The sequence below is a fragment of the Hypomesus transpacificus genome, chromosome 3 (assembly GCF_021917145.1).
Source record: "Hypomesus transpacificus isolate Combined female chromosome 3, fHypTra1, whole genome shotgun sequence".
NCBI lineage: Eukaryota > Metazoa > Chordata > Actinopteri > Osmeriformes > Osmeridae > Hypomesus > Hypomesus transpacificus.
Genome location: NC_061062.1, coordinates 15,124,803 through 15,145,771, shown reverse-complemented (window position 1 = coordinate 15,145,771; position 20,969 = coordinate 15,124,803). Strand labels below are relative to the sequence as shown.

At 47.4% G+C, this 20,969-nt stretch overlaps 3 protein-coding genes across 5 annotated transcripts in view; 1 reads left to right on the top strand and 2 right to left on the bottom strand.

Moving 5' to 3' along the window:
- Window positions 1–70: 70 nt before the first annotated feature.
- On the bottom strand, window positions 71–4,604 carry LOC124464267 (tumor necrosis factor ligand superfamily member 10-like). Of its 3 annotated transcripts, XM_047016269.1 has the most exons (8): window positions 4,587–4,601; window positions 3,975–4,470; window positions 3,481–3,673; window positions 2,886–3,029; window positions 2,734–2,779; window positions 2,387–2,494; window positions 1,748–1,977; window positions 71–806 (listed from the first exon to the last, which is right to left on the bottom strand). In XM_047016269.1, exons 3-8 carry the CDS (start codon window positions 3,592–3,594, stop codon window positions 597–599), a joined length of 852 nt encoding a protein of 283 aa, XP_046872225.1. In that variant the 5' UTR covers window positions 3,595–3,673; window positions 3,975–4,470; window positions 4,587–4,601; the 3' UTR covers window positions 71–596. The 3 variants fall into 3 exon arrangements, with proteins under 3 accessions (XP_046872225.1, XP_046872226.1, XP_046872227.1); XM_047016270.1 differs by having other exon boundaries at window positions 4,429–4,604; XM_047016271.1 differs by lacking the exon at window positions 4,587–4,601 and having other exon boundaries at window positions 3,481–3,573; window positions 4,429–4,470.
- Window positions 4,605–5,866: 1,262 nt separating this feature from the next.
- nceh1a (neutral cholesterol ester hydrolase 1a) lies at window positions 5,867–10,359 on the bottom strand. Its single transcript, XM_047015576.1, has 5 exons — window positions 9,778–10,359; window positions 8,110–8,365; window positions 7,714–7,783; window positions 7,186–7,357; window positions 5,867–7,045 (listed from the first exon to the last, which is right to left on the bottom strand). The coding sequence occupies exons 1-5, from the start codon at window positions 9,916–9,918 to the stop codon at window positions 6,434–6,436; spliced, it is 1,251 nt and encodes a 416-aa protein (XP_046871532.1). The 5' UTR covers window positions 9,919–10,359; the 3' UTR covers window positions 5,867–6,433.
- Window positions 10,360–18,146: 7,787 nt separating this feature from the next.
- ppp2r3a (protein phosphatase 2, regulatory subunit B'', alpha) overlaps window positions 18,147–20,969 on the top strand; it is a 40,395-nt gene continuing 37,572 nt past the window's right edge. Inside the window, 1 exon segment of the mRNA XM_047045545.1 lies at window positions 18,147–18,363. The gene's annotated coding sequence lies outside the window, so the exon portion shown is untranslated.

Genomic DNA, 20,969 nt, shown 5'->3' with positions numbered 1-20,969 from the left:
TGCTGCTGTTTGTCTGTGTGTACGTGTGTGTGAATTAAGATCAAGTATGGAAGAGAGAGTCCTTGGGTATAAAGAACAAAACTATATTCACATTATTTGGGAAACACACACACCTCCAGTATAAGGACTTAACTGTAGTAGCCAACAAACATAGAATTTCCAGATGAGATAATAATGAGAGTAGCATCAGACACTCCATAGACCACACAAGAAGCTAATTCCTGGATGTGTTCCGTTGTCATACAGCAAAAACACATTTACACACATCCACTGCCTGAATACCTCATCCCAAACAAACAAACCATAACCACACATCCATGAATCTCCTGATCCCTCTTCCACCCCCATCAAACACCCGCATCACTGGCACCATGTGTGTGACGCCGAAGTCCCCAGCCCCACTCCTGTACACATGACAGAGAATAAGACATGTGCTCCCTAGAGACACGTGGTCTCTGCAGACAGTTTATTTACAAGGGCTTTGGGAGACTGAACAATCCTTGCCTCGTCTGTTTTCCAGCCCTCCATACCGCCCGCTACACTCCACACCTACACTCAGGCAGCCTCCCTGGGCACCTCTCCCTGTTAGGGCCCCTCTAGCCCACCAGGAAGGCCCCAAAGTAGCTGGCCCTCGCGTCTGTCTCCACGGCGCTGGCGTTGCTCACGCTGACGAACAGGCGGTCCGCGGGCTGCAGGCGGGCAGTGCCGGCCTGGTGGAGGGAGAACAGGCCCGACTCCTGACGCTGGAACCAGCAGGCACTTCTGGACGACTTCATCAGAAGGATGGGAACCGAGTACGAGTTCATCTACAACAGGAAATGACCACAGATGACCTGGAAGTAGATCACTTCTTATCTGTTTAAGACTTTCTGTTCGTCCCATTCCTCCAGAAATGCAGCTGTTAAGCTTTTAAAGAGTGAGTATCAAATATTTCCAACGGCCTCCACAGCGTAAGTTATTTTTCCGAAATGGTAGCAAGCAGGGGCGGACTGAGGGAAAAAAGTGGCCCGGGAGTTACTGTCACTGACCGGCCCACTCAGTACACGCCGCGCTGCCCACTCATTACACGGCGCGTTGCCCACTCAATACATCGCACATATCGACCAGTCAGTGGCCTACTTGGAAGAATACCCATACACTTAACATTATTTTGGATGATTACAAAGAAATTACATCATATATGTTTCATTTCTTACATTGAACTTCCGAAGTCCGTAGGAACACATTTCACAAGACACCTCAGAAAATGTGTTGAAAAATAGGCACCATGAGTGTTAAATACAGATTGCGAGGAGGAGTATAAATCTCAGTCAGCGATTGTGTACCATGAAAGTCTTAGAGCATTTTATACGTGTTCAAGCAGTGTAAAATGGAAAATAGTTGGAGGTGTTGGCGATGTCAGAGGGAGGGCCGGTTAGTGATGGCAGTGGGCCGGTATTTTGGACCATCCCAACCCCGTCGGCCCACCGGGGATTCTCCCGGTATCCCCGATGGCCAGTCCGCCCCTGGTAGCAAGCAAAGTTAGCTGGCATTATAAATTACTTAGCATTATACTTGTAGCAATGCTACTACCATGCTAATGTTACTTGCCATCTAAAGCAATTGTTGCTTAGTTTTTTGTCTATCAGAATATATTCAATTGGACTGTTTGAATCACATATATCCAATGTCACGCTGTGGCACCCACATTCCAACGCTCACGTAGCTACTCCTTAGAGGGTTAAAGGGTCAAAAGAGCACAGCTCACCTTCTTGTAAATGTACTGGACGAGCTGCGTCCCCTCTTCCCTCGCCTCCCCCTCCGTCTCCCCCGTGGGCGGGAGGCTGAAGTACGTCTGGGCGTAGATGAAGTAGAGGCCGGCACGAGGAACCAGCAGCTCTCCCCCCTTCAGCTCCACGTCCTGGAGGAAGGACAGCCCCCTCTGCCCGTCCCACTCACGGATACGCTCTCCCAGAAACCCCCTGCTGCTGGGAGATCCTGCACACACACACAAGCATAAATAGGGTGTGGAGAAGGAAAGGGTGAGTTGGCGGAACAGCTCTTTCTATTCCAAACAGGCAGGCCAACAGACAGACAGACAGTGGGAGCTAGCCATCGCCTGGCCCGAGCGGGAGAAGGAAACTGAAACTGAAACATCTGCTGTCCATTCAGGAATGAAGACATGCTGGATCTCGGACAGGCCAGCCAGGATGCCTCAAGTTTGATTCCTCTTCTCTGACTCTTTCTGTCTCACAGATGTGATGCCACGGGGATAAGAGAAAGCATTATGGCACTGTTAGATAAGCCTGATTTCTTAGGATTCTTCCTATAGGAGAATATTAAGGGAGTAGGAGCCAAGGGGAGAAACAGTGAGATAGCAGAGAGGACAGGAGATTGCATGGCTCACCCTCTTTTGGCGGCTGTTTCTGTCGGAGGCCTCCTGTCACGTGAGCAGACACCCCAAGACTAAGGTCACTGCAGAACCCCTGGACGGGAAACACCCCAGATACCTGGTCTGGAGTAACGGTGACAGAGAAAGAGAAAGAGAAAGAGAGAGAGAGAGAGAGAGAGAGAGAGAGAGAGAGAAGAGGGGGAGAAAGAGAGACAAACACAGAAAACACTGTGAGATTTTGAGAAGAAAAGAGAAGTGACGATGGGGATCAAAGGTGGGATGGAAGACAACTTAAACTCCGGTCATGAGATGCTTTGGCTACATGGATCAATATGAGTCAGGTGACATTGAAAGGATCGTACTTATCACTGGGGCTGACACTTGCCGCTGCAGCCGCTCGGCCATGGTCTGCAAGTAAGGACGAGAAGTCAAACGAAGCCTCCGTTTAATCAGCCGCTGCCTCCGTTTATTGACAAAAAACAACAACAAAAGCTACGAGGTAAGAGCTGTGTACCTTCTCTATGCGGTAGTGGAGTTGTTGCATGACCTGCCAACAGGGGTCGGCCTTCTGCTCCCCCCCTGCTGTGTTCACACGCCCGGGGTGCACGTGGGGGTTCAACAGACACGAGACACTACTCCGCGAAAAGCTCTGCTGCATCTGATAGAGAGATCACTAGAGAAGTAGGTATGTGGCTTTAAATTTACACACTGACTAACAGCTTCATGAATAGACGCTTTGCTCCACATGTGATGAGCAAAGGGTTGGAATCAAATGCCTTGCGTCAAACTATGGTAACCAGGTTTTTCATTTAGGAATTTCAGGGGACATATTGCAACATTTAAACCTTCGATTTGCCCATCGTTTGGGTGTTAACAGCCTAACGATATTCCAACTCACGCGGAATCATGGAGGCAAAAACAATCCATCTGCTGAATGCGCTGCTTGCGAGTGTAAAGTTACAATTCGACTGTATTTCTTAACGGCTTGCCTCGTACAGTTTAAAGTTGACTGCAAGTGCGTGCATAGTGGTGTGATACTCAACCAGAACATGGACAAAAGATCAATGGCAAAATCAATACTGTAAACCGCCCAAACGGTCTGTTCTTACCGTCTCCAGGACGTTGTTGAAGTACATAAAACTGATGGCGACTGCGATTGTGTGCAGAAAGATCGTTCCTAGTACAATCAGACCAAGGCATTGCTGAGAGAGGGAGAAAGGCATGCTCGTCGATAATCGATACGTCCGCTAAAAAGACGGGGGTCCCTGCAGTGGTCAGTTCATCAAGGGGTTTTCTCCGCAGCTGTAGCTCAAGGCAGGGGAGAGTGGAGTTGAGAGAGCAGTACTATTAATCTACAGGGTAAGTATGGAGGACGTTTAGGCAAATTATGTCTCTGAACACCTCCCATGTCCCATCCCTTTTATGTTGGGGAGAGAGACCAACAATTGTTCTACGCCCTTCTTCAAAACATTACAGGGGTCTTCCTTTTTCATAAAATGCATTGTGAGAACCAAGTGCTGATAAAATTGTTGATCCATCATTATTTTGTTAATTTCTTTGGTCTGTTTGATAATCATTATAAAAGCTTCCCACTTTTACATACAGTGTATTTGGTCAGATATAGTCACAGTTTCTTCTTTTCTTTCTTCTCTTCTTCTCTGAAGTATTTCCATGTTCCAAATAAGCTCCTAAATCTACTACACCTACTCCTCCACCTTCTCATCCTTCTCCACCTTAGAAGCTTTCTGTGCTGGAGGATGTTACCCTTGGATGGCGCCAGAACTTGCGTGATAGCAGGTACACACACGCACAAACAGAAGCCCACTTACTTACACACACTCTTACACTTCCTGTCCTGGCAGGTTCACACGACCAGAGAAGAATGGAAACAACTGTGCCAAGTTCATATGAGTTTTCATCATCATACTTAAATGTTGTAATTGGAGACTGTAGACCAAAAGTATGTTTTAGTGTTTTTTAACGGATTGGTATCCTGAGTCGGATGTGACTGTGGCAGGAGATAACTGAAAGGTTGATTCCCATGGCTGTCAGCTTACCTTTACCTGATGACTTTACCCTGGGGTGGTGAAGCTGACACCCTGAGACACACACACAAACACACACAGACACAAACAAACACAAACACTGTTGACCTAAGGAATGTGGACCAGTCTAATGAATCAAAGTTCCCTCCAAAGTTTTAAGACCAAATCACCTTTGACGTCTGTAACCCCCTTCCTCTTCTTCTATCCTCCCCCCTCTCCTCCCACCCACTTTATAAGTCTTCAGTCTGTGAACCCAGGGATGTACCATCGACCAATGAGACGCGTCCTCTCCACCAGCACTAATCCCTCCCAGGCATTCCTCCCCTCTTGTCTTTCTTCCTCCCTCTGTCCCCATCACCCTCTTCCCCAGTGATCTCTCCTCGTTCCTGTTCTAATGCAGTCATGGAATTCCCCCGGTCTAGAGAGGGAGTGTTTCTCCTCGGTTTGAATATGAACTGGTACATTACACCAAAAGGATAATCTAAGAGGTTATGGAGATCTAGAATAGATGGGGAACATATAGCAAAATGTGTGTGTGTGTGAGAGAGAGTAAATTTAGTAAATTCTGTCCAGTATAGTTGAAGCAGTAACAAAACTGTCCAGTCTCCAGACAGTTTGTTGTTATGACATAAATTCACCACAGGGGGGCAAGGTTTAATTTTTCTAGATTTTGTTGTTTGTTGGACTGGGCATTGGGCGAAGGGGTTGTTTTATGATGTGGCAGAGTGTGTGTGTCTCTGTGTGTGTTTTAGCCTGGGGATTGGGTTTGAGTGTGTAGGTGAAAGTTGAAGCTGTCCCTCCATATGTGAGACTGGGCAGATGTGTGATGTGCTTATGAATCCACTCCAGTCATAAACAATTTATTAAACTAATGTTGAAATGAAAACATTATTCGTCCGTCCGTCATCTGCCGCTTGTCCGGGGATCGGGTCGCGGGGGCAGCAACCTAAGCAGGGAGGCCCAGACTTCCCTCCCCCCGGCCACTTCCGCCAGCTCTTCCTGGGGGACCCCGAGGCGTTCCCAGGCCAGCCGAGAGACATAGAATTATTCATACTTTGTTTTTTCTCCCCTGTAACCTCAACACTATGTCCTTGTCTGTGTAAGTGGGTTTGTGTGTGTGTCTCAGACTGAGTGGGTTTAAATATTTCGTCATAGCGATTAATGAGCTTGAGAGCCTGAGGAAGAGCAGATCCTACACCCTTTTCCTTTCCTCTTCTCCCCTTCCTCTCCACCCCTTTTCCTCTCCTCCTCTATCCTCTCCACCTCTACCCTCCTCTTGGCTCCCCGTCCTCCTCTCCCCCTCTCCACTCCTCTTCTCCTATCCTCCTCTCCCCTCCTCCTTCAACCTCCTCTCCCTCTCCCCTCCTCTTCTCCTACCCTCCACCCCCCTCCCTGCCACCCCCCTCCTCTCCCCTCAGACCTGTACCAGGGCAGAAGCAGGACAGATACAGTCTGTCAGGTTTCTGTTTATTAACACTCCCAGAGGTTTGTAGGCTACCGATCCACAGAACAGCATGGCTAAGAGGATTTGCACTGACACCTGACGGATGTGACTGTACACACTTCAACCTTTTTGTTCAGGACAATGGGCCTGACTCAAACCCAGTGACCAGCCAGTTGATCCTCCTGACCACCACAGATCAGACACATTTCTTTCAGCTAATACATTTCATAAAATGTTGACTGAACCACTAAAAATATAAGAGGTGAGAAAAGAGTTGTAGTCTCACTGACAGACCACACACCAATGACAGGACAAGCCAAGTGCAAAGAGATGAGGAATGCTGTAAGTGCCTTTGTGGACCAAATCCTAGTGCAACCATCTGCTATCTATAATAACAATCATAGTGTATCTATGATACCAATCACACAGTATCTATGGTAACAACCATATTGTATCAATAACAACCATTTCATATCCATGATTACAACACACTGGATGTGAGAGTGGGTTTAGTGCCTGGGAATGGGTTCTAACATTCATATAAGCCCAAACACTCACACACACACACAAATCCTACAGGTTCTCTTGCAGCCAAGCGATATACCCCCTGCAAGCCCGCTTCCCAATTTCAAAGTGCTTGAAGCTCAGGCAGCCATGGAAACCGTCATCCAAGTGATGGCTGGTAACTGTGATGCCGGCGTCCTGCAGCCGTCTGACATACATCAGCCCGTCATCCCTCAGCACGTCATGCTCACAGGTCAGCACGTATGCCTGCGGACACCTGGCCAGGACGGCCGGCTCCGCCAGCAGGGGCGAGACCCGTACATCCCCCACACCCTCCACCTCCTTCCCCACCCACCCCCGGGAGCCCTCCGCCCCTCCGCCCGGCCGGTACTGTCCCCTGTGCTTGGCCGGGAGCAGGACACTCCAGTTCACTCTGGCCCGCATGTCCGCCGTGATGCTCGTGTGGTGGAGGAAGCTGTGGTTGTTGGCTACCAGCAGGGGCAGGATGGCAGGGTCGGCCCCCAGGTACTGGAGCCAGAAGCGGACCATGAAGGGCCGGTACAGGACAGGTATGGCCTGGTTCTGCTGGTAGGACGGGGTGTTGAGGTCCAGAACCTGGAGGGCGGGATACACCAGTGCCTGCACGCTGAACTTCACGCTCACGCTGTCGTCTATGGCGATCTGAGGGAAAGAGGAGTACTTTCAGTGCATGCGTTTGTGTGGTGTGTGTATGAATGCATGCATGAGTGTGTATGGGTGTGTATGTGTGGTGTGTATATGTGTGCGCATAGGGGGGTGGATGTGTGTGTGTGAGTGTTTACCTGCTGAGCAACTGCTGCTGCTAGGTTTCCTCCCGCGCTGTCTCCAGACACAGCCACACGCTGGGGATCCACCAAGTACTTACCCAGAACCCCTTTCTCCAGGAAGTGTTTGGCTGCGCTTAAACAGTCCTCATATGGCACAGGAAACAAAACCTCTGGAGCCAGGCGATACCTGCAACACACACAAATACACTCAAACTTTTGAGCTGGTGTAATAACAGGTGTAATACCTTCAAGTGTCATTCTGCAACAAAACAGCTAGCGTAGCCTACGGCCCATGTATCCTGTCCATGTGATGTGGACAAGGTAGCATCCTGATTTACATTTAGTCATTTGGCAGACGCTCTTATCCAGAGCGACTTACAGTAAGTACAGGGACATTCCCCCGAGGCAAGTAGGGTGAAGTGCCTTGCCCAAAGACACAACGTGATTTGGCTTGGCCGGGAATCGAACTGGCGACATTTAGATTACTAGCCCGATTCCCTAACCGCTCAGCCACCTGACTCGTGTTTAAAGAGGCACACTTACTCCACAGACACCACTACTGCATTCAGTTCATCAGACATCTGCCTGGTCAACACGTCATAAGAACCATCCTCTGGACAGGAAACAGACAAAGCCAGAGCAGTCATGAATAGCCCATTTCTAAACACACACATACACACAATGGTTTACAGGTGTGACCTCAAACATTAATTAGGACCCTTTTTATGCTGTTTCTTTGTAAATGCACCGACTGGAGAGGTGCTTCTAATTTTGTTGTATGCAGAAATACAATGACTGAAGTCTTTCATTCATACACAAACATCACATATACAGACAGCTCAGACTCGAACAGTGCTTTCACATCAACCATGGTTGTTTTCACATGTTTTATAAAGAAATATTGATTGATTGAATGAAGTGATATGAAGTTTTACTCACTGGCACTGCCCAGGGCCCAGCCCCCTCCATGGTAGTACATCACTGCCCTCCGAAGCTGCCCCTCCCCTCCGGCGGGGGGCTCGTACACCCGCACTGGCACACCTCCGAAGGTGTCTTCGCTAACCCTCACCCCTCCGCCCCCGCCTCCTGCCAACCCTCCTGCCTCCATTAGGTCCTTCAGCCCTTCCAAGCCCCACATAGACCCCCGGATCAACGATATGGCATTGCCCAGGCCCAGCCACTCCCCCACGTCACCCTAGGGGAGACGGGGAGAGAGGGGGGGGAGACGGGGAGAGACAGACAGGGTGGAGGCATTTGAACAGCTTCTTCATTTGTCTGTGAATGTCAGTCTGTTTTCAGTCAATATGTCTGTCCACCCTTTTACCCAGTCTGCATTTGTTTGTGTTCCCCACACCCCCTCAGCACAGCACCAACACAGATCTGGGGAAGGAGGGGTTTGGCAATACCAGGGGAGACGCAGCGGTCACATGGGAGCCCAGGGAGATGGCCTGTCACCTCCTCTGCAGCTGTGAAACTGTAACTTTCTCCACCCCTCACTCTAGGATCAATGGGGTAAAGGCCATGGCTGCTAGGAAAATGGTAACACAGTTCATTGTCTACATTTTAATCATTTAGCAGACAGTCTTATCCAGAGCAAAGTACAGGGACATTCCCCCAAGGCAAGTAGGGTGAAGTGCCTTGCCCAAGGACACAATGTCATTTGGCACGGCCTGGAATCGAACTGGCAACCTTCGAATTACTAGCCCGATTCCCTAACCACTCAGCCACCTGACTCCCACATACATACACGCTCTCAACACACACTTTTGTCACACCTGCACATAGGCTACACACTCTCTCTACACACACTCTCCACAAACACACCGTTTCAAGTTTGGTGCGACCAAACATGCTCCGTGGCAAAGTCTCTAGTCCAGATAAAAAGTTATGATATAGAAAACTGTTATACTGGTCCAAGGCTCGTTAATTATTTACACTCAGGTGTAACAACTGTGTGAGGGTCGATGTGTGTGTCTTATCTTGATCGATCTGCCGTTGTTGACTTTGCCTCAGCAGGCAAAAGTTCATGGGAGCAAAGGAAGAAGTCATTCAATACATTTCAATCATGATGGCTTAACAGTATCATCAGCAAACTCGTTTACAGGGCCGTAACTACCATTGAGGACACCGAGGTCGTGTCCTCGGTATTTTTTTTCGTATTTCTGTTTTTGTTGTTGCTTAAGACTCAATAAGAGAAAATGGCCATATTTAAATAATGTAATTTAAAAAAATTCCGGGGGAGCATGCCCCCAAACCCGTCTAGAAGTTCTGACTCATGACCTCAGTATTTTTTGGGCCCTGCGTACGGCCCTGCTCGTTTAATAATCTATAAGGGTACTGTCAACAATTTGATTTGATCATATCTCTCTCTCACACACGTTTTCCCCAAAACTACGAAGCAGTAAGAATATCTGCTGCATAGCAATCGTCATCTTCATCTTCACTGTACTGAAGGCTGAAATCACAACTTCTTTAAGGTGCGCTGCACCTGTAGCCATCACTGCGTCTCACAGCAGCGCATAGCAGCAAATTGTACCCTCACACATTAATGTGCTGATTCAGATTGTCACATTGATAATAGCATTATACGTAGCCTCCAGTTCTTACCATTTTAATAACAGTGCGGAGTCCAGCATCCAACAACATCAACTTCCACTGTTCATTGATGGTGGCGGGTAAAGGTATGTAAACATAATAAGCGATGGCCACTGTCAATAACAATGTCACAATGACAAACGATGAGCGCATCTTTCCAGTTGGTGATTTGATATCTCTGCGACATGGACGCAGACGCTCAAAAGGCTGAGCGAAATGAGCCGGTTTCAGATTATAGGCTTGTATGACCTCTTCAGTTGGGACCACAAACTACACCCCTTTTCTCCAAAGCAGTGAGTTGGGTATGGCTGCAGACTGGAGCCTCCCTCCCGTGTCACGCCTGGGACACACTGGCTGCGAAGCGCCTGGACGCGCAGCGCCACGATCGGCTACGACTGAGCAAAAGCTGTTCACACCAGACGCGGATGGTACATGAACATGGCATTGGCTATATCCCAGCATTGATCCTTATCTACGTTGTCCTTGTCAAATTGGTGCTGGGGGTCATACAACTTCCTGTACTTTTCAACTTCGAAACTTGATTTGATGTCGTCCATCTCCTTGGATTTCTCAAACATTCTCTGCTGCAGCCATATAGTCTTGACAGCAGTTGGGCACTACAGAATTACGAATGGAAGTCTGGGTAGTGAAGTCTGGAAATAGATGGAGGAGGGATGTTGCAGTTCATTCCAATATCCTCTGGGAGGCACTGTTGCCTGTTTGCACATTTTGAATGAGCCTTAACGTCTCTCTAATTCACTGTTTCAGAATATTTTAACTCTAGACTTAAATAATGGTTCAGGCAGGGGGCTTCCTCAACTGGTGTCGGCTCTCCTGGACCGTAAAGTAGTTTCTCCAAACAGTTCCTAACTGCTGTGTGCTGCAAGAGTGATCCATACAGCACAGGAATTCCTGACCGGGCAATTAAACTTAGGTTATTTCAAAGAAACGTTCACTCATGTCTTGTGGCTCTATTTACTAGTCCACACCTTATGACTCCATAACCCCTGGTAATACCACTAGAGAAACCCCCAAATTCCAATACCTTGACTGGGAACACAGCACGTGCAAAGACAGGCTCTTTGAAGCCAGTTCTCCTGTAAACATCAGTATCTTTTACTGGGCTCCATTACATCAGTGAGCTGGCACTAGATCTGTCCCAGCAAGGTACAGTCTATCAGGCCTCCCTTTGAAACCCTCTGACTGTCCCAAGAACTGTGTCTAATGGTCTCTCTATTTCTCTCTCTCAATCCCTTTTGCTATCTGTCTTTCTCAATCCCTCTCACCATCTCTCTTTCTCTCTCTCTCTGACTCTTCTTCAAGCCGTCTCTCTCTCTCTCTCTCTTTCCCTCTCTCTCTCCCTCTCTGTCTGTCTTATTCTCTCTCTGTTTCCCATTCCCTACATTTATCTCCCTCCTTCTCTCTCTCTCTTCTTCTATCTCCAGCAGTCCAGTCTAACTGTAATCTTCAGTGTGCCCTCTGAGAGCTTGAGTGGAAACATAAACCAGCAGGAGATCTGATCATCTGACCCCTAGCCTCACATTTCCAAAACATGTCTGGACACTACTAGACTAAGTCAGATTAGCACTGTCCCCCAGCTGTGCTTGTGTTATGTGTGTTCTGACTCTTACCACACCTCCAAAAAAGTCAAAGGAGTTTAGATGATTAAGTCTGGCATTGTCTGGAGGAGACATCAATGTTTCAGGTACATACTAGTGGCTCCCTTGAGCCTGATACAGTGAAGACAGGAACCACCGGCAGACAGACTGTGTACAACATCAACTGGAGTACTGCAGATGATGGTGATGTCAGCCATGACTCCCCTAACATCACTTCAGAAGCAAATCTGTTGAACCCCCCAAATACTTGGGGCTATGGAAAGTATGCACGTACGCACGCCCCCCCCCCCCCCCCCCCCCCCCCACCCCCACCCCCTGTAATGCTTCTTACTAATTCAGTTCAGCTCAGAGGATATGCCATGCCACGCATATATGCACCTGTCCATAATATTTCTAACCTGCACCAACCTGTCCCATGATCCACCAGGACGCCCATAACATTACAGTCCTCACTGAGCATCAGATACAGTTACATATTCCTTACTGCAGAACCCAGGAATGCCACTGCACGATGTTACTTCAATCATCCAGTGACTGATCCAGCTGCATGCACACACACGTGTAGATGTTTGCATGTGTGCGTGTTCCATCCAACTACTAGCTGTGACTCAAATCATAACTATAAAAGAAAAACAGAAGTAGAAGTTGATGATGATGGTTTGTATAATCAAAAGGAGATATCTGTGTATCGGACCCTCTTTTTTGCCAACAGATTGATACAGTAACAGACTCCACCAACAGAGACAGACTGTGTGGATCCATCTGGAAGCAGAATGACAGCAGCTACAAGGTTCAGTTACTTCTTATAATTCTTGTATGAATAGCTCCTCCTAAACAGACAGCACAGTGCTACATGCAGAAGTCTGGGCTCCCAGGTTGGTTGACTTTCAAATAATTCCTTTGAAGGCAATTTATGAAGAACTACCTTCAAAATGTCAACATGCTGCCTCCCCACAATTTGTCTAAGACTAAGTTTCCTACAGAGTGTTAAGGACCAGCAGAACCTACTGGAACCACAGTTTGCACAAATTTGACCTTTACGAAAGTACACCAGCTTGTTGAGAAAAGAAAGGAGGTAGACATGCATTGTGAGGGTGAAGTTATTCACACAATAACACAGAGCATTGGTCTGAAACAAACCCTGCAATGTCACACTCCAAGAATCCCGATGCACCCAGTGTTCAAGTGCAAAATTCTAGGTCGGTGAGTTTGAAGGGAAAAGGCCCCTTTCTCTGTGTCGCCAGCCTCATTTGCAAGGAGCTGGGGTTTTAGAGGCGCAGATTGATGAGTCAAGATAGATGTGCTTCCATCCCGACTGTTAAGCTGAGCTGTAAGAAGTACTTCTTACAGGAAGAAGTATTTGGCAGCGCAGGGAAACCAATGATACTCCCTCACTATAATCCCATGCTAAATGGGAAAATAATCTAGAATCTAAGTGCTCAAGAAAGAAGGCTCACACTTTCAGAGTACCAGACTGAGGCTGGACCAGTATTTGACGAATGTCGAAATGGTGACGTAAAATACATCCCACTGGTGTGTTCTACGGAAGGGTTCTAATGGATTGTAAGTTCTTCTGAAGGAGATGCTTCCCCCATCTGCTATCAGTGTAGCCCCAATGAGGAAATCTGGATCAAAGAGATCATTGTTCTCCAAATCCCTTTGCCGGCCAGCTTCTTACAAAGTCTCTTAAAGGTCCCATGACATGCTGTTTTCGGATGCTTTTATATAGGCCTTAGTGGTCCCCTAATACTGTATCTGAAGTCTCTTTCCCCAAATTCAGCCTAGGTCCAGAATTACAGCCACCACGAGAAGTCCCACAATGAGCTTTCCTCAGGATGTGCCGTTTCTGTGTCTGTAGCTTTAAATGCTAAGGAAGAGGAGAGAGGCGGGGTAAGATAGGTAACCATATACGAGTGGTTCTCTACCTAACCCATATACAATAAAGCAACAAAATGATACAGCGCTAGTTGACTTACTTGTCCGAGGTTTGTACCTGGACCAAGGAATGTTGGTACGGATCCAGACTTTAATTTCAGATGGTCAGCAAGGCCAGCTTTGTATTGGCCCAAGTTGAGGAAACAGTCATCGCTGAAATGTTTGGCGCAGACATACAAAACCTTGGGAAGTTGTGTCGGCGCATTTCCAGAAAAAATAAAATTAAGACAGTGGTTCTTCAGAGGCTCAGATGAAGGAACTAAAAAAATACTTTGGTTTTCATCCAAACACTGATCATCTGCTATACTTAATTTGTTTGCAACCCATGATGTCTCTCAAAGAAAAAACAAAATCGCGCTCGCACGGTCGTAGCTCAGTTTCTCATTGCCGGGCCAGATTCTCTGGGCGGGCAAAGCAGAGAAAGGGGAGGTAACCTTACCTCTTATGACTCCATAAGGATAATATTTTCAAAACCGAACGTTTGAGCTTTCATTTTCTCAAAGGCAGACAACAATACCCAGGCCTTGGTTTACACCTATCAAAATGTCTAACCACTGGGGACCAAAAGCAGGCTAGGGGAACTCATTAATGTTAAATAACCTCTTAAAGTTACATTTTAATGTCATGGGACCTTTAAGCCTGCTGCTAATGGACTGAATGTGAGGGGTTCCTTTTTAGAGCCTGTCTTGTCCTCTCCAACCGAAACAGGAGGACGGTGGTGAGTACAGGTTTGTTTGTTTGTTTGTTTTGGATCCCCATTAGCTCAAGCATAAGCTGAAGCTATTCTTCCTGGGGTCCTACAATCTATCATGTGACAATACAATTTACGACATCACATTTCACACCATACACACAAGACATTATTCAAATCGTATTTACTATAAACACATTTAATCACACAAACAAAAAGAAAAAATATAAAAATAAATAATATTGAGAAGGTGACAAGATTCCGCTACTCCGAATAGATTTTTAAATTTTATATCACATCTATTTTTAAATAAGATATAATGAAAGCCCTATGATTAAATCTCTTATCTTAATTATTGCAACGTCTTTGAAAGTAATAGTTCTTAAGTGATTTTTTAAAACCATACTGGGTGTTTTGTTGTTTGATGGTATTTGGAATAGCGTTCCATTCACACATTGCTCTATACCTGACTGAAAGTTGAATCGATTTGGTTTTCACCTTAGGTAACATAAAACTACCTCCTACTGCATGCCTTGTTGGATAGTGATGTATCTCATTGCTAAACGATAATTTTGAATATATAGTAAAAGGTGTTTTGTTTGTTATAACATTGTGTAAAAAGAACATTAGTGAATAAAAACATCTATTTTTAACTGTAAACCATGAGAGGCTTTCATGCATTTGATCCACATTTGATCTAAACCCACATGAGAGAGCCACACGTGCCGCTTTATTCTGCATTACTTGTAGTTTTCTTATATTAATTGTTGAGGTGATGGACCAAACAACAGAACAATAATCAAGGTGTGAAAAAACAGAGCATGAATTACTTGTTTGACAGTCTGTGGTGTCACACTTGCATTAGTGGAGTTGGTGGAGGAGAGATGGACATTGGAACACACTTTCTATTGGTTGGTGTATCTCTCTGTGTGTTTATTTGTATTTGTTTGTTTGTGTTGTCTGGTCTGAGGTTTGAGTAGATGTTTGTGTATGTGCGTGTGTGTGAGTGAGTGTGCAACTCTGTCTCACTGAAGAGGTTAGAACTCAGAGTCCAATAGCTACCATGCTTAGACACCAGTAGCACTGTAACCACAGCAACATGTCTTACAAACCCACTTATTATGGTTTGTATCTGGCTGATCTGTTAAAGTGAGGGCCAGAGGACTGGCTAGGAAAAAAGGATGAGAAATAAAGAGGGTTAGAAAGAAAAGAGCCTGGCAGAGAGAGGGTGAGGGGCTGGAATGGGCGTCAGCGTGGAGGGCCACATGCCTAAGCTTTAACCTCTGACCTGGAAGCACTTGGGGACAGTGCTTCACTGTTGATGGACTCACTCTGTCTCCCTCTCCCCTTCAAATACACCACATGCAACACACATACTGCAGACACACGCATGGGTGCACACACTTGCATATGCCCTCAGCACATGCACACACACCCAGCCTACATGCATGCACACAAACACGCACAAACACACACACTCTCTCCTCCCTCAGCGCTTGACCTCTAACTTCCTCCCAGCATACCCAGCCAACGCCTGTCTCTCTCCCATGAGCCTCTCTGGGCTAAATGAGATCCTGATGTTCTGTTACCCCGCCCCCCGTAACCATGGCTGTTAAAACGTGGTTTCACACGTCTCCCCTCCCCAGCTGTTACATAGCGACACTGACGAGAGGCAGCTGTTGTCATGGTTCACAAGGCCAGTGTAATACGGGGAGCAGAATAGGGATATATATACAGTAGATTGAAAGATTGGAAGATAAATAGATTCGGTAGGTAATTTGGTAGGAGGTTAAGTGGTTAGCTAGGTAGTTGGGTCTTTGGGAAAGGTGTGTAGAAAAGACAGTTTAGAAAGCTGTTATGATGACACTCTCTCTAATAAAACTGTTCCAGTCACTCTAAAATCTTTTTTTAGGGAGGAAACCCATACACTGACACACGCACACACATACAGTGCATGCTGGTATTGTAGCATTGCAGCACTATACCCTGTGGATACATGTGTGTGTGTGTGACCTCGTCGTCCTTGCCTGTGTCACGTTGTATTTGTGCTGCTGCCTTGAGTCACAGACTTAGCGTGCGTATCTGTGTGCTCATGTGTATGTTTGTGTGTTTGTGCGTGTTTGTCTGAGGTGTTGAGAGATAGTCAGTTCTGTCAGTAAGTGTTAGCCACAGCTGGGACCTGACCCCCCCCCCCCCCAAGCCCCCCTACCCCCCAAGCCCCAGCCCTCCTCATCCCTCCATTTCTAACCCTTCCACCAGCCTCACCCCCCTCCTCATCCCTCCACCAGCCTCACCCCCCTCCTCATCCCTCCACCAGCCTCACCCCCCTCCTCATCTCTCCACCAAGCCCACCCCCCTCCTCATCTCTCCACCAAGCCCACCCCCCTCCTCATCTCTCCACCAAGCCCACCCCCCTCCTCATCCCTCCACCAGCCTCAACCCCCTTCTCATCTCTCCACCAAGCCCACCCCCCTCCTCATCCCTCCACCAGCCTAAACCCCCTCCTCATCTCTCCACCAAGCCCACCCCCCTCCTCATCTCTCCACCAAGCCCACCCCCCTCCTCATCTCTCCACCAAGCCCACCCCCCCTCCTCATCACTCCACCAGCCTCAACCCCCTGCTCATCTCTCCACCAAGCCCACCCCACTCCTCATCCCTCCATTCCTAACCCCTCCACCAGCCTCCCCCCCCCCATTACAGCTCTGCTGCCGGGAGGTCCTCCCTCACCTTGGCAGGGTTGTCTGGATGTGCCAGCTCGGTTGCCAGGTCGGCCTCTCTGACATGATGAATGGTGTGGCCGCAGAGGACAGAGGGCTTGGTCACAGCCAATAACAAATCTGGCAATGGGGCCGTTTGACCCACATACTGGCCACATAGGAGAGGGGTTCAGGAGAACCTTATATGTTGTGTAACACGCCAGACAGACACCTGAGCCCTTGCAGGTGTTGAGGTAATGCCGTGAAGCCAGCTGCCACAGTAGACTTAATCAGAAAGATATTTAGTAAAGAAAATTGCTATCCGTCAGAATTTGTTTTCAGGTCTCAAACACAAATATTTTCTACAGTGAAGCTTTTGGACTGTGTGACAGACTGGCAGCGCCTTTTGTGTCTGTTTGAGTGTTTGTGTGCAAGGGGGTCTGTCATGTCTGTTGTGTGTGTTTGGTTGTAGCTGTGTGTATGTGTCTGCTTGTATGTGTGTGTGGTTGTGTGTGTTTGTTAGTCAGTCAAAGTGGTCTCAGGTCCTTTTTCTCTGCAGTTACACTGGGTCATCTAATTTAGCGTTAGAGTTTATTTTTACTCCAACGTGGGAAGACCAAGATATTGTCAACACACACACACATATAGGCTACATAGATAAACAAACACGCAGTGTCATGTGGTTCACCTTGTGATCGTTGATGTTGTTATAGGAGCCACATTCCAACAGGAGGAGAGGGATCTGAGGTGTGTGTGTGTGTAAGTGTGTGTTATGAGTGCTACAATTCACACACACTGTACATCATCCATCAGCACGTCCTGGCCGGCCACTCTTATCGGCATGGTAACCTTACCCCATCTGCACAACCCCCCCCCCCCCCCCTTCAGGCCCTTTTCACCAGAAACTACAAAATATGATCTTGCCAAACTGGGTCCAGACGAGTTTGGTTACTGCAGTTTAGCAGGGGCATGTCAGTAAACTGTCTACATCAGCCATCCAAACTGTCATTGAAAGCCTATTAAAAGTCTCATTGCACATGGACAAGCTAATGAATTGATTGTGCATCGATCTGTAGGTAGTCAGGGGAGCCTTACCTGGTTTCTATAGCAACAGACACAGAGTAGAGTCACGCACTGCTTTTTTTATCGGCTTACGTTGAAACACTGCTGTGAAATTGATAATGTCTTCACTTCGGATACATTATGGGTCATTATTCTCTCAATTCAACGGAATAAAGTACACTACCTCTATACAGGGCGGTGTTTTAGCCAACAGCACATATAGTAACGTTGGTTACCAAATATTATTAATATACAATTATTCTTTATCCATTGCCGGTCGTTGATAAATTGAGGAGCCTTAGTAGTAGCCTATTCTTCACTGCAGCCAGAACGTGTTCGTCACTCCGCCCGGTTTGTTCACGGGAACTCCCCCGCTCCCCTCCGCCTAGCGCTGCTCATTCTCTCCACGAGCTGTCACCCCAGCACTGGCCGCACCGTTCGAGCTGCACGGAATCGGTGCCTACGCGCTCTCTTACCGAAACATAATCTCAAGCACTCTTCTCCCGGTACCGAAAAGAGTGTATATCCCCGTAGGTGGCTGCGATAGACACACTTATAGTGGGTCGTGACGGAGTTTGAGGCCGCAGAGTAAAGGTATGGATGTGTTTCTTTTTCGCTCAGAGCAGACTTTTGCCTTGTTTACCGTCTGAGCAGCTCGCAAGACTGCGTGAGCACCGTGGACGTAAGACCGCTGAATGAGTTTAAACAGAACCAAACCTACACGAATTACTAACAGTAGCCTGTGTTGTTAAGGTGTTAAGTTTGTCGCTTATGTAGCCTATAGGCCTATGTGATCGCTCATTTAGAATAGCGAATCTGGTTGTTGTGGAAGAGGAGTTGAGGAAAAAGCATCGACTGCTGAATAGGTTAACCGAGATTTGTCCTCGGTTTGCACAGTAAAGTTTGTTTGTAGACGCACTGATTGTGCCAGATCACTGGGCGGCCGATCCGAGGGCAGTCTGGCTGGGACGGTTCGGGTCGGACAAAGGTCGTACTGGGTCTGGTCACTTATCACTTTTGATGCTTTTCTTGGCACCATGCCAAATCGATATTTCACGACAATCTTTAAGGATTCTTATCAAGGTCCCTTCTCTGGACGCAAACACACAAGCACGTACACACACACCCACACCCACACCCACACCCACACACACACACCCACACACACACACACACACACACACACACACACACACACACACACACACACACACACACACACACAGGCGCACGTACACACACACTTAATATCATCTGGTACTCCTTTGTGATGTATATGGTAAAAGCTTAATAGTGTTGTGTATGCGTGTTTGTGCATTGTGTGTGATTGTGATTGTGAAATTGTAGGCATTTTCATGGAGGCTCAAAAGCATTTTCTCTGTATTGCTGGCTTCGTGTTTGACTGAGCACCTGTATGTATGTGTGTGTGTGTGTGTGTGTGTGCATCAGTGTTGGTACATGTGTGTCTGAGCATGTTTGTCTGTGTGTGTGTTCCCCTGGCTTCCCTTCGTGTGTGTGTCTCTGTAGTGATATCCTGTCAGATCCTCATGGGAGGGGGTCAGTCACAGGGTCTCCCCTTTGGAATTCTCCCTGAATAGACCTGACACACACACACACACACACTCACTGGGCGAGATCTTCTGTCTGCTTAACACTCTGGTTATGCATAAAAATACCTATTACTCACAGTGCTTGCAGCTCTATTGACCTGAAAATGTCTTTTTAAATTGTTCATCCACACTTATGTCTGTGCGTGAAGCCACATAAATATGCTTAAGCCATTTCTGGATCAAGTCATTTTTCTGCTTGGCCTTCTGCTGTCCAGGGTGACTTGGTTAAGAGTATCTGACAATTTAGACCAAGGAGAAAGAAGCAGGAAAGCAGAATGAAGGACTCCCAGAAAGAACATGGACACACACAGGGACAGACATAGAGAGAAGGAGAGAAAGAAGGAGAGAGAGAGAGAGAGAGAGAGAGAGAGAGAGAGAGAGAGAGAGAGAAGGAGAGATCCTGTTTAGCAGTAACTGGAGCTCAGCTGGACAGAGTGACGCTAGGAAAGAGATGCAGTGCTGATGTGTGTGTGTGTGTGTGTGAGTGTGTGTATGTGTGTAACTGTGATCGCAGAGCTCCTCCAAACATCCCACCTACATCAACTCCATCACCATGCAGGGTGTGACTGAGCACTGTATGTAGACAGACACACCTAGCCTGTCCCAGTCTGACACACACATACACACACACACACTCTCTTTCTCTCTCTCTCTCTCTCTCTCTCTCTCTCTCTCTCTCTCTCTCTCTCTCTCTCTCTCTCTCTCTCTCTCTCTCCGTCTCTCTCTGCCCAAGTATCACCTTCTCACTCCCAAAGAGCTGTCTCTACGTATGTGTGTTTCAATATTTGTGAGCTGCGTTGTGAGATGTCAGACGTGTGAGCGCAAGTCTCAAAGTGGCTGTAAGGGCACTGTGTGTGTGTGTGTGTTGTCGAGTATCCACACTGCCACTTTCAGACGTGTGCTTTTTCACAGATGCTTGCTGGTCCGATCAGGGTGTGTGTGGTGGAATCCGGGAGGGATTTGATGCGAGTGCATGTGTGTGAGAAAGTGTGCGTGTGTGTGTTTTTCTGGAGTTGATCCATTTCTCTGGAAGGTGTGGGAGGACATCTACTCCCGGAATGGTGTGTGTGTGTGCTGAATGAGGTGTGAGACTGAGCCTGATGCACTAGGAGACTAGCGAAGTGTTTGTGTGTGTGTATCTGGAGTTGGAGAATAGAGTGTGACGTACCAGTGTGAGAGAAGTGTGTGACGTACCAGTGTGAGATTGCTGGTGAGATTGGTGGACACACACCCTTGGGTCAAGTCAGGACAGATCCTTCTAGTTGTTTAGTTCTTCTCTGAGACATCCTGGGTGAGTGTGTGTGTGTGTGTGCGCCTGAGAGGTTACTAATGGCAGCCTAATAAGAATTATAATTGTGTTTCTCCCTCACTCTCAGTCGGGTCTATAAACGTACATGTAGCAGCATGTCTGTGTAGCTGTGTTGGGGACGCATTGGGATTCATGCACGCTTACACACATACAGAAGGCACTATTGTCCCCTAACCCTGCTTTCAAACTAGTATTATATCACAGTTATTTACACTTCCCGAACCTGTGTGTGTGTGTATGCTTCTGTGGGTGGTCGCCACTAGTAATAGTACCCATGCTAT